This window comes from Anolis carolinensis, chromosome 2 (genome assembly GCF_035594765.1).
Source record: "Anolis carolinensis isolate JA03-04 chromosome 2, rAnoCar3.1.pri, whole genome shotgun sequence".
Classification (NCBI taxonomy): Eukaryota; Metazoa; Chordata; class Lepidosauria; order Squamata; family Dactyloidae; genus Anolis; species Anolis carolinensis.
The window spans coordinates 304827593-304841510 of record NC_085842.1 but is presented as its reverse complement, the minus strand read 5'-3'; the positions used below and the strand labels follow the sequence as shown (position 1 = coordinate 304841510).

At 38.4% G+C, this 13918-nt stretch overlaps 1 protein-coding gene across 1 annotated transcript in view; it reads right to left on the bottom strand.

Moving 5' to 3' along the window:
* Nucleotides 1-13918, bottom strand: part of adamts12 (ADAM metallopeptidase with thrombospondin type 1 motif 12) — a 195772-nt gene that overhangs the window by 24294 nt on the left and 157560 nt on the right. The window contains exons 15-17 of the mRNA XM_062972507.1: nt 10235-10479; nt 8231-8372; nt 4668-4794 (exon numbers count right to left, since the gene is read on the bottom strand). Coding sequence (XP_062828577.1) covers nt 4668-4794; nt 8231-8372; nt 10235-10479 — 514 coding nt within the window. The remainder of the gene's footprint in view (nt 1-4667; nt 4795-8230; nt 8373-10234; nt 10480-13918) is intronic.

Below are 13918 nucleotides of genomic sequence, written 5' to 3'. Positions count from 1 at the left end.
AATTCAGCCAAATATACATGACAGAATACATTCTTATTTGTTAGTGGAATTTACACAGTCTTAAAAGGCTTCTGCAACTACATAGGCATACAAGCACTATTCTCCTTGTTGTATCTTAACTGCATTCATACTTCCTTATGAATATCTATAATTATTATAACCTTACCAGTACCAGCATAAAATAGCTTGTTAGAGCAGCATATTAGGGCAGTTATCCATCTTTAGTTTCTCAAGGAAGGTTGACTTACATTTGGTCCTCTATGCTGGAGGCCAGCCTGATTTGGACCTTATCTTCTCTTTATGACAACTCAACTTGTCTATTGACCAATTAAACCTGACTAGCTCACAACTACATACTGGATTTCTTAAATTTATTGAGTGTATGCACTGATGATGCATCTTTCATGACAGGATGTGATGGGTTTATTGCACAGATTAAAAAAATATTAACAGAGTCAAATGCTCTCATTTCTTTTCATTGTATCTTCCACCAGGAAAACCTCTGTGCTAAAGCTACTCTTTAAAGTGACACTTTGCAATGAGTTATAAGTACTGTTAGCTATATTCATGCAAGTGCATGGCACTGTCAGTTTCATAACATGCCACATTTGTGAGCCAGTGTGGGGCACTGGTTTGAGCATTGGATTATGACTCCATGACTCTGGAGAACAGGGTTCAAACTCAGCCATGGAAACCTTGCTCTTTCAGAAGAAGGTAAAGACAAACCCACCTTGAATTTAATTTGCAAAGAAAGCCCAGTGATAGGTGACTAGAAGTTAGACTTGATTTTATGATTTGTTAATGAATTCCTCAAGCCAATCAAATTTTTGGAATTTACATATGAAAAATCAACTGTCTCATCAGGCCAAAGGATTAATTTTGGCTTGATGATGAGATGCTGAACGTGGTTCTTTTCACATTTGTATAATTACTACACCTTTGACATTTCCTAGGAAATATGTATAATCCTTCTCCATACATTAATAGTGAGTTGATAAGCCCCTTAATCCTGACTGAGTGAAAGGCAGCCTTTGCTAATTGCAAGTCTGGGAAATATTAACTGCCTTGATGGGAGAAAGAGGCTGTACAGGCTTTGCTCTCAAAACCTAAAAGTTTGCCTATTTATTCAAAAACAAATAGAATCACCCATAAGAATGATACGAACTATTCATGTCCACAACTAACTGCATGGCTAAATATCAATGTACAGCAATGAGAGGCATTCTACTGAATAATGAACAGATAAACAAGGATTTATTCTAAAATTAAGAGTTCCTTACTCTTGCCTTTTCTGTTCATCCCCTGTATTTACAAGCCATTCAGTGCATATTCTTAGAATACTGAGACAATCTATTCATTGCTGTGCAGCCATGTGTCCTACATTATATGTGTCCTACTCTACAAATATGAGCGGCTGCTAAAGCCCAGACCTCTATTTGAAATGTTTTATTTTTTGAACAGCTATCCAGTTCACACTTGCTAGAAAGAACCATACAAAAGAAAAAGGGGGAGGAGGCTCTAGAAAAGGGTTCTGTGGATACCATGGTCCAACAAAAAGGTTAAAAAAATGACCCAAAGGCAAATCAAGCCTGAGCAATCCATAGTCATCCAGATGTCTAAACTGAGACTGCTGTGGAAATATCATGAGAAGACATGACCCAACAGAGAAGACAGTAATTCTTAGCAAGGGAGAGTTCACTAGGAAAGGAGGAGGACCATATTACAGGTGTATAGACTCAATCAAGGAAGCCATGGTAGGGATAAAGGAGTGACTTGGAGATCTCTCATTCATAGGGTCAGGCTAAACATGATGGCAGTTGACAACATTGAAAGGAAAGCTGTTGAAATTGCCCATCAACTATTCCTGGATATAATAAAAAGCAGGCATACAGATCTTCTGGTCAAATAATTCTTCCCAAAATAATATAACGGAATGTACTTATTTCTATAATAATTACAATTTTTACAGGGATAGGGTATTTGTTGCAGCCAGGTAGCAAAATGAATCTTGAGACTTTGGACCCTAGGGCTTTTCCTGGAATCCATGTAGGAATCAGAAAAGTAAAAATAAATGAGGGGGTGGCAAGAAGAATGAAATTGTAAGGGAGAGAGGGAAAGCAAGAAAAAACATTTCCATCAGTGGTCTGGAATTCAGTAAGGGACTTATTTCTATGTAAGTGGACTTATTTCTGCAGGAAACGGAGTTGAGGAGCACTGCATGTGCATTAAGGGGATTCCCAAGAACATTCAAGGTACCATATTTAGCTTTTTGATGTACAACTGTGCAATGCAATGCCCTAAGTCCCATCTGTATAAATAAAAACACTTGTTTGCACTTATTTAGAAGCTTATCAGCACTCTCAAAGAATTCGAAAAGCTTCAAGTTCCTTTTGTATGAGTCACATTCATTCTTTCATAGTAAAGTCTGTATAAATTGTAAGAGGATATGGAAAAGTTACTTATCTGGACTAAAGCAATCCACCAACCAGCTTAGTGCCTTTTCCAAGCTCTGGCAGGTACCAGACAGGCATTAAATTACAGTGCAGACCTGGCAAGCATCAAATAGATCCAATTCTGTGCTGTTTCCCTGATAACCACAGGACAAGGTTCCCAATAGACTGTGTCTTAATCAATTAAGTCTGCAATCCTAGCCACACTTCCTTGGGAATTAATTTAAATTAGTCAACCTTACTTTTGAGTAAATATGCATAGAATTTTTGTTCTCCTTTTTCTGGCTGACTCCAGAACTTAATTTTCATTTCTTTTCAATCTGAACACAAAATGTCTCCGGCTGATGATCAGATATAACAGAGGCCAGTTGTTATCAAATCAGATTACACTGTCGGCTGGCTTTTCAGTAATTAGCTTTGGATAATCATTCCACTCATATACTTTAACAACTGTTTACATGTTTAATGACATTCCAAGACAATCTTCCACTGAGATGTTAGCAAAATAAACAACAAGTTCTTCTAACAGATGTTCAGTGCTTATTCTGTAACACCAGCAGAATCTGACCAAAAATTAATCATGGATGAATGATTAGACAAGAGGAATATTCTCAGCCAAGAAAACCACCTCTGAGTTTTGTAACTGAAGGTTCAAGACATATTACCCATGAGCATAAAGGTTTTTATGAGTTGGTAGACAGTGATGGTTGACAATACAAGCTGGAGAACGAAGCCTACTAACTTAGGGTTATAACTGATTTAAGTTAGTGAGGCTTACTTTTAAGCAGACACATCAGGATTGTATGTCACTAAATGTAACACAGAGTCAAAGTGGATATGGTGCTATTCATGTTATCTTTTAAGCAGACACATCAGGATTGTATGTCGCTAAATATAACAGAGTCAAAGCGGATATGGTGCTGTTCATGTTATCTGAAGCTTTGTATTTTGCTTTAAAATGCTAACAGTATGCATATCCCCACTGAGACCTCGTCTTCCTTCTTTGGATAGTTGCTTTGGATCTTCATTCTTGAGAAAAAAGTGGGGTAGTAGTAGTGGTAGTGGTAGTAATAATAATAGGTAAGATGTACCATGGTTCATACAATGAGGCTATCAGGTGATGAATTGCCCACAACAACAACACATGAAGCAACTGCAACCTTTATCTATGAACAGATCACCCATCTTGATCTTACAATTATTAAAAAAAAAATAGTATGTACATCAGGAAAGGATTATCACCAGAGTCATGGTGAGCACCAATTTTCTGCTATGCAGTAATGCAAAATCAAAGCACTCCTGGCAAAGGACCATTCAGCCTCTGTTTAAAAATCTCCAAAAAGAAGACCCCATCACTCCAGGGCAGTGTATTCAGCTGTCAAACAGATCTTCCCATCAGGAAGCCCTTCCTAATGTTTAGCTAGCATCTCTTAGGTTGAAACCATTGCTCCATGTCCTAGTCTCTGGAGCAGCAGAAGACATGTGTCCTCCATCATGCCAGTAAGCTGTTAGAAATTGTGGGAGTTGAGTCCAAAACACCTGGAGGGCCAAAGTTTGCCCATGTCTGGTGTAGTAAAATAGTCACCTGAGGTGTAAATGGAGAAATGTTTATTTATGGTTAATTGGGAAAGTATAGAAAAAATTAATATTAATTGTCAATGGCATACAGTATCTCTTCATGACAGGGCTACTTCACTGTGTCTTACAATAGCCCTCTAAGGCAGGCCACTTTGTAGCTCTTGGTAGAAGGAGAGCTGGCAGTAGAAGAAAGTGGCTTGTTTTAGAAAACTGACTACCTAGCAATTTTATAATTGGAGTGAAATTGAAAAATAGTAAATTGGTTGGAAACTCATTCACTTGTCTGCAAATCTGTTCCACACTATTATTCATCTCTTACGCTATTTCATTACTTCACTTTTTAATGTGGCATAGTTTGTTTGCAATATAAATTTCTTTTGACAGATTATTATCCACTGTCATAATGATTTGGGAACATTTTCTCTTTTTCCATCTTTATGTTTGTCTTCAGCGTATAGTTTTTCTCAATGCACTTCTTTTGCCTTCTATTTCATTCTGTTTCTCTGCATGAGTGTGAGTATATATGCAATACCTCTTTCTTTCTTTCTTTCTTTCTTTCTTTCTTTCTTTCTTTCTTTCTTTCTTTGCTACATATATACACTGTAAGTATGTCTGTAATTATACATCTGTCTCTGTTACCTTGGTGGACAATCTCTTTCAATGCATTTCTTTTGCTTTCCATTTGGCTGTGTTTCTGGATTGCAAAACAGGGTTTTCACCACACCTTTCCCCTTTTTCACACAGCGGGCAGTTTGTCGTTGGAAGCCTACAAAGAAAGAATATGTTGCATTCAGAAGCAGTGGTGCAATGAATGGATTTTAATGGGTGGAGAATTCTGAGAGCAACTGGCATACCCATGCCAGGCATTTGGGATCAATATTGCCAGCATCTTTCCAATGGCACAGATCCTAAGGAAAGCCATTGCTGGCCTTGTTGGCTGTGTGATTCTGAGAGATGTAGTAAAAAAAGGACAACTTTTCCAAGTTCTGGTTATGCACAGAGTAGTTCCTTCTAAGTCTGAAGGTGGGACTCAGAAGAATCCCAGTTCAGGGAAGATAATCAATTTTTAGTGGAGGAACTCTAAGTTAAGTGTGCAATATAAAAAAGAAGTTGAAATATATCAGAGGGAAAAGCAACTGATAGAAAGAAATTATAGTGTAAGTATCTGGTCTAGCATCTGAAGAAGCAGACTAAGGGTACATCCACTTAGTTTGTAGCATTAATGCAGTTTGTTACCACTTTAACAATGCTATAGAATCATGGGAATTATTTTGTCTTCTCTGCCAAAGAGTGCTGATGTCTCACCAAATTACAACTCCCATGATTCCATAGCATTGAACTATGGCAGTTAAAGTGATGTTAAACAGCATTAATTCTACAGTATATGTGCACACTTAGTCTACGAAAGCTTATGCTACAATTTCTTTCACCCAGTTAGCTCAAGGATGCTATAAAATCCCTTTGTATACTTCTATTTCAGAAAAGCATGACTTCAGGAGAGAGAAACCACTTTCTCCCTGCTTTCTGAATAAATGGCAAGGAACAAAACTTTGTCTTCTGGTCAGCTGGCCACGCTATATGCATAAACATTAAGAACATGGAGTGGGCACAATGAACTACTGTTGGGCACAATGAGAATTTGCCTCAGGCAGCAAATGCAAAAAGACAGAATTGGGAACAGGTCAAATAGTTTCTGGCTGCAGACCCTGATAGCTATATTTCCTCTCTGTTATCAGATGATTTTATTTCAGAATGGTACTATTTGATTCTCAGAAAGATCGAAGCAATTGGCCTGTCTTTGGAAGCACTCTTAATACTCACAAATGTGGAAGCCTTAAAGTCAGTCAAGAACAGACTTTTGGATCTTGACTTCCATAATATGACTCTTACAGCGAAGGCAACTTGTTCCCCTACCACATCATTAATTCCATGTGAGTGTGGTGTCATGGCATCATATCTTCACATTTTTATTAATCTCACCCAGAGGAGAGCTTTGGTGACTGCGATATGTAATATGTTGCCATCAGCTCTTTAGGATGGAAGATATAAAAAGTGGAATGTTCCAAAAGGATTTGTTCTTGTGGCTTGGCCTTTGTTGAAACACTTCATCGTTCATTGTTTGTTTGCCCCAAATATGACAATACACAGATGAAATGCAAGAATTCAATTTTTTTCAGTGTGTTCTCAGTGGCAAGGTTGTTATAAAATTCCATATCTTTTGTATATTTTCCAGCCTTTAAACCAGTGGTTCCTAACTGTTGGTCTCACAATTTAGCTCCCACAAGCTGGAAAACTAGCTGGGATTTCTGGGAGTTGAAGTCCGAAACACCTGGCATAGTGAAGGATACTATTCTGTCACTACAGTTAAAGGAGGATTCAGTTGAGAGTCCAATCAACCTCTGAATGGGGAAGGAGGAACATGGCAATTTCAATCCCACCAGAAAAATGTCTTGCGTTGGACATGACCTTTAGCAACAACAGATTTTCAATGCCCATCTGACTCAAGCAAATAGCTAATTGTTTGTCCATTAATTTAACAAATAGAGGGAAACCAGGACATGTCTTAATTAGCCATCTAACTTAACATGTCACAAAGTAATTTCCTTTAAGTCATTATCATCATAAAATGAGTAGAAATGTCTGGGAATTAGAGCAACACATCGGGCATCTAGCAAGATTCGTGCAAGGACATAGCAATTAAAAAAAGGACTGAATAGCTCTCGTTACATTATTAACAAGAGCAGTGTTTCTCAAACTCTGCTTTTCCAGGTGTTTTGGTCTTTAGCTCCCAAAAATCTCAGCCTGTTTACCAGCTGTTTGGAATTGTGCAAGCTGAAGTCCCACAATTCCAAACAGTTTGAATAAATAGTCCATACTCTATGATTACAACCTTTAGAAATAAATTAAAGACATGGCTATGCGCGCAAGCGTTTAATGAATAAACTTTTACAGCTTGACATGGTTTGGACAAAGGATTATGCGCAAGGTTTTTGGATGAACGGATTTAAGCGCTTTAGATGTTTTAAGTTTTGTATATTGTTTTTAATTGTTTAATGCCTAAAGGTTTTAATTGCTCTATGTTTTATTTTATTGTATTGTTGTTTATTGGCATTGAATTTTGCCAGATTTCTAAGCCGCCTTGACTCTCCTTGGGTGAGAAAGGCAGGATAGATATGACACAAATAAATAAATAAATAAATAATCACCATGATGTGAGTGTGGTGTGTGTATGAGAGAGAAAGAAATCAGATGAAAAGAGGAATTACCATCCTCTTAACAGGAGGTGGCAGCAGAAGTAAGGACCTCAGTCAGCTCCATGCAATGTGTGGGTTCCTGACCCAGAGATAGGAAAACTACAACTATTTTTACAGTCCACCTTACCCCAAAGTGCCCCCCATTTTAAGACAATTGACCCTCAAACTAAAAAATCTCAGCCTTATAAACTGGCCAAAAGTGACCACTAGTGACTTCTGATTTTGTTTGTCTGCAAATGGAAGTTGATTTCTTTTAAGAGCATGTAGCCCATCGGGCACATGAAGCCCCTGTGATCTCTGCAGTTGCCCACACCAGGGCTAGCTATTCCATAAGTGATCCAAGACAGCCGAGATCAAAGAAAAGTAGCTAGGTAGTCAGTGATGCATGCTTACATTGTGTATCACGCTCTACTCCTGGCTTCTGTAACATTAATGGCTGTATATTCATCTCCTGCTTTGATCCCTCCACAGTGGCATGCTAGAAAATGTCATCAGTCACTGCTGGCTCTGGAGAGTCTTAAAGGATTATATAAATGTTTGACAAACATCTTTTATGTTTTCTTTAAAAAAACATTTGCTTCCTATTTTTGAAAAGCCTGTGAAAATATTGTTTTTTTGCAGCAAGATGCCAAATGTTCACTTAATTACATCAAGGGAGAGAGTGGAGGAAAACTGTCTGCTGTGTTGACAGGAAGGGCAAAATTACACGCTAAATTGTTTAACATCACATCCAACCAATCACTGATAAGCAAGCTCTTGGAGCCGGCTTTCAATATGCTGATTCTCTCTACAGGATGGCCTCTCCAAGGGCATGTGGTTCAAGACAGCTGTTAATTAAATTTCATTTGTCAACCCCTGAGCAGTCTATTTGTTCCTTTACTGTCATGCTGTTAAGATAATGAATGGTGGGGCCAAAGCAGCTGGCAAGCGGCACTGGTGTATTCTTACCACGTCCACAAGTCACACTGCAACTTGTCCAGCTCCCGTACTGCCAGAAATACTCCGGCTCTTCCACTTCATTCTCTGAGCTCCAGTCTTTACGGACAGTATATTCATATTTTATTCCAGGGTTATTCTCCTGAAACAATAGCTGAATAAAACAACAACATGATTTCATCTATATATGATCACAAAAGAGTAGCAAGAAAACATAAATGCAGGAAAGCTTCACATTTGGAAGGGGAGCAAAGATGGGCAATCTGTGGCCCCTTAAGATGGTGATGATCTTAGATTGCCCTTAGTTGGGGATTATGGAAGATGTAGTATAGGATTACTTAAAAAGAGAGAAATGTGTTTTTCAACTCTGTAAAAAATAGTGGCAAAAGTCTCCTGGCTCCTTTTGAGTTAGTGAGAGACAAACAGGCACATTAATTATCTTATTTTTATGAGTAACCAGCTGCAGAATCATAGAGTTGGAAGAGACCTCATGGGCCATCCAGTCCAACACTCTGCCAAGAAGCAGGAAAATCAAACTCAAAGCACCCCCGACAGATGGCCATCCAGCCTCTGCTTAAAAGCCTCCAAAGAAGGAGCCTCCACCACACTCCGGGGCAGAGAGTTCCGCTGCTGAACAGCTCTCACAGTTAGAAAGTTCTTCCTAATGTTCAGGTGGAATCTCCTTTTCTGTAAATGACACACTGTCCAAGTATGAAGTATCTATACAGAAGAGGGAACGGTGGCACATACATTAGTGTTTTCAGCTTGTTAACCAGTCCTTTTAACAGTAGGCAGGACCCAACAGGGAACATTTCTCAAAGGCATGAAGGTAGATGTTATCTGTTGATGGTTGTGGTGCTATTAAAGGCATAGCTACAGGGCTGGTTTAAAAGATGGTAACTTTGCACATGAGCCTCATCATAATGGGGTGAAAAATTTCCATTCATTGACATCAATCCATCCATCCCTTTATTCATATCCTGCTTTTTTTTCAGATTGGGATCAAGGAAGCTTACTAGGGATCTTCCACATTACACTGCTATAATGCTATACCAGTGTCTCTTGCTTTTAGATCAGTGGTTCTTAATCTGTAGGTCCCCAGATGTTTTGTCCTTCAACTTACAGAAATCCTAACAGCTGGTAAACTAGCTGGGATTTCTGGAAGTCGGAGGCCAAAACACCTGGGGACCCACAGATCGAGAACCACTATTTTAGGTGGTCGACCCTTTCCAATTATAACCAGAACTCATGCAATCAATGCAAATTAAAATAAAACAAACTTAAAATAAGTTTGAAGAAGTACTGCCCACTGTATGCTAAACCCTTGTACTAGCGGTTTCTTCTGACCAGTTGTACCTGTTGGTTAACTCCTTGACATAGCCTCAGAGTTCACCCCAGTTTAAGGTTCTTCTCATGACCTTGTAGCATCTTAACTTCCTTCCTGTTTACAAGTTCCACTCAGTGCACTTTGCCCAACTCATTTTATGTTTTTATTGCTGTGTTTTTCATGTGTTTTATAATGATTGTGATTTTTTAATGCCTTTTAAATTTTTATTTGTGTGTTTTTGTATTTGATATTACTGTATGCTGGTTTTATATTTGTAAGCCGCCCCGAGTCCCTCTGGGGAGATGGTGGCGGGGTACAAAAATAAAATTACTATTATTATTATTAAAATGAGACCGAATTAAAATAAAACTGACTTAAATTTCAACCATGTTAATATAGAATTGATTTAAAACAAAACCGATTTAACATTCAACCAATTGAAGATACAACCCAATTAAAATAAAACTGAATCAAAAACCGTACTGCACCATAAAAGTCCCCTTGAAATGCTGGCTGGAAAAGAAAGATCTTAATCAGGTATCAAAAGAAACAAAAGGGGTTTTCCAAACTGCATTAGGAAGGGAGTTCCAAAGTGTGGAAGCAGTCATCAAGAAAATCCAATAAAAAAGAAAAAAAGCATTATTCCATCCCCATAGCCATTTGCTACAGCAGATGATGCCCTGACCCACCTGCAGCCATACAGATTCATTTGTAGGTCCAGGAGCAGTGAGGTTTTCCAGGTCTCCTTTTCTCCCATACTGAAATATTGTTCCAGCCACTTTGTAGTCTCCATTCCATTGGATAATGAAGCCCCCGTTCAGATAATACTTCTCTGGATTCTCACTCCGTAATGCAAGGAAATTCCCTGCTTCTGCCACTTCGATCACTTTGATGTTTCTTGCGCCTTTAGGAATCCGGCCGATATCAACGTAACCTAGGTGGAAAACATCCACAGTTTTATGTAACATATAGGTAAAATGTATCAGCTGTGACAGCAGTAACATCAACAACATTAATGCATCTTGTCTAATTCCAAATCCCATCAGTTCTCACTTTTCTTGAAAACATGCCTCTACCCATGTTGGACTACAACTCCCAGCTCACCAATGACCATGTTTACTAAGATTACTGTGATTGACACTCTAGTAAGTTCTGAAGGGCTATATAATTTATACCCTCATTCCAGTGTGCACAAAAGAGAATGATTTAGTGCTGTTTTAAGTATCCAGTGACAAGTCAAATAAGGTATCATAATTCCTTCTAATGGTGGATGTTCAGTTGTAAGTGCCAGTGCTTATTTGGCAAAAAGGATAGCACATAAATAACAGACAGATATTAGCCAATTTGGACATCATAGATGGTTGATCATCTGCTTAAGTAAGTAATAAGCATCTGTCTTTGCTTGTTTATGTCGACATAATTTCAAAATGAGGAAAAAGCATTTAAAATGTAAAGTAGCAACAACAGCAGTAGCATCAGTTTAGCAGATCAGAAGCTTCTTGTGCCAGCAGTAGAGCAAATGAGTTTCAGCAATACAGGAGCAGAGTCAAACTTTAACAGTTATAAAAGACTTCATTTAAAGAACTACATTTCTAGACAGGATAGCCTAGCTATGTATAACTCACAGGAGATATCTTGTCTCTCTCCAGGCTTACAGGAGAAGAAGAAAAATGGAAGACTCGGAGGTTTGCTATGTGCTCAGAAAAAGAGAAGTGTCCCCGAGGAGGATTACTTTAGTAAGAAAGGTGATAGGAGGAAAAAAGGAAGAAGGCAGATGAAGAGGCCAGTGGAGGAAGGGCATTTCCCTGCCAACTAACTCATCTGCCTATGTCCTTAATGACTATAAACTTGGGTAGGTTGTGGCTGAGTTCCAACAGTTTGCTCCAGCTTTTGGGAAAGAAGCTCCTTTTACAGAGTCCTTTTACAGTTGGCAACTTCCCTTTCCCTTTTCTAGGTGGAAGCTAACAGCATTAGCACTAGAAAAATGGTGTAGAAGGAAATGGAGAAATACTGACTTTTGGTGCTGGGCTGAGACAGTAAAGAATGAAGTTAAACTTGAGCTGGGGTAAGAATAAGATTCTACTTTAGCGCAAGGTAAACAGCAGTTGGCTCCAGAATATACTATTACTGACCATATGTGAACAGCAAAACTGGGAGAAAAGGAGAGAACACCATAAACCTGCCTCTCCAGCATATTAACAAAGGGCCTTAAAATATAATCGCCAAAACATAGGAAAAGTGGAAACTAACAAAAGAAAACGTAATCCCTGGATGCAATTTATATATAAAGCCTTCAAATGCTCTGTCAAAGTAATTTATTTACTTATGCAAGCCTTACCTGACCTGGTTTTTCATTTCACATGTGCACATTATTAGTTTTGGATGAAAAAAAAAAACCTGCTGCAACATGCTATGCCTCTTGAACAAATCTCGTTTGAACTCTTCCTAACTATTTTAGACAGTTCTGTCTTTTAGGATCAGGTTCAATAAGACACACACAAAAATTAAGATCTAATTTGGGAGTTGCTACCTGTGTTTGTTTTAATGTAGCTGATTTTTAAAAATTAAATAACTTATACACTGTTAATTACTTAAAGCTTCATAACTGAATTTTCTTCTTTTGTTCCCCCATTCTGTGTAAGCACTCTGTAAGATCTTCTTTAAATTGTGAGAGTACAGACATCATCAGCCTGCTCTATTTTTCACCAGCATACAATTTCATATGTTTTGAGATTTTTTTTATCGTGTCAGAAGTGACTTGAGAACATACTAAAAGTCACTTCTTGTGTGCCCAAGGGACGCCTGGATGTGTTACTATCCTGCTGGGAGGCTTCTCTCATGTCCCCACAAGCTAGAGCTGACAGATGGGAGCTCACCCTATCTCAAATTCGAACTGGCAACCTTCAGGTCAGCAACCCAAACTTCAGGTCAGCAGTCCAGCCAGCACAAGGGTTTAATCCATTGTGCCGTTGCGGCTCCAATCACGTTTTTAGATGATTTTACAATAATATTTGTTGATGCAGTTGCATATGAATAAAGAAGAAGAATGAAGAAAAAGGCATTCTCTGTTTGGGGGCAATGTAAGGAGCAAGGGATTTCCTCCTGTCTTTGAACAAAGGAGGGATGCCAATTTTACTTCTAAATATATGTATTAAACGATATTCACAGCTGGTGCCAGGTAATTACATGTGCCTTTTTAATATCAATCACAAGGTTTTAAATGAATGAATGCACAACTTAGTGCAGAGTTGGTTAATTTAAATGATTCAGTCATGAAGCCTTTGGCACAATCCCTAGATCCTGTGTCCTATTGTAACAGCCTCAGTACATTTAATTGAAACAACCACACGTTCACCCATCGTTTCCCACTTTTCTGTTCTTTCCTATCTTGAACAGAAAGTATCTATTTTGTGTAATCAGAAGCATTGATTCCCACACCTCCATGTGTTTTGGACTTTAGCTCTCTGAATTTCTGATCATTAGCCAAAATAGCTAAGTCCACTGGGACTTGAAGTACAACATATCTGGAGGACCAGAGTATCACTGTAGTAAAGCATTATGAAAAATATAACGGTGCAATGAGCCATTACACAGAGCCTTTAACAAAATGCTAGAGAACAAATGCTTCCCTTATCTAAGATGCTCCATTCCTTCCCCTAAAGTTCTCAATTCTATCCCAATAGTCAGAGTTTCCAGTAATTCTTGAATTAAGGTGTTTTGTTTATCCCTTTAGGTTTTCTAATTCTAAATACTGAAATTGTTATCAAGCCATGTTACCCCTTCCCCCAAAAGATTTATAGTTCGTTAACAGATTACAAGTAAATACATGATTTTTTCTTTATATTAAAAACCTTTTCTGGAGGTCCAGAGTTGCAAAATTCTGAAGCTTTAGAGGTTCAGGAGCAGACCTAGCAGCAGCTGTACCTTACAAACTCTGACAATTCTAAACCCTTTAATAAATTGTATCAATTTGACAATTTTGTGTAACTTTTATCTTTTATATACTGTATCAATTCCTTACATAGAATGTATAACCTGCCCTCTAAATATATGTATCAAAATCTAACTTGAAGGCAGCCACCTCTCTGTGACCCAGTTGGCATAAGCCCTTGGGAAGGGGACCACGGCCAAGGTCCCTCCAGCCATTTCCCAAGTCAGATAACTATCAGACCTATTGTGCAGATGATCGTCTTTTCCAGAAACATAAGCTCAGGATTTTTGTCCATTTAACCTGAGCCTGAGAGTCTGCCGCTCCCGCACCCTTTAACCTAGCTGAAATCACAAGATCATGAGGAGAGTGGACTAGGGAATTCTGGGAGTTGTCATTTAAAAAGAAATAACAACCTTCCCCATTGTTACATGGGTTAATTCAG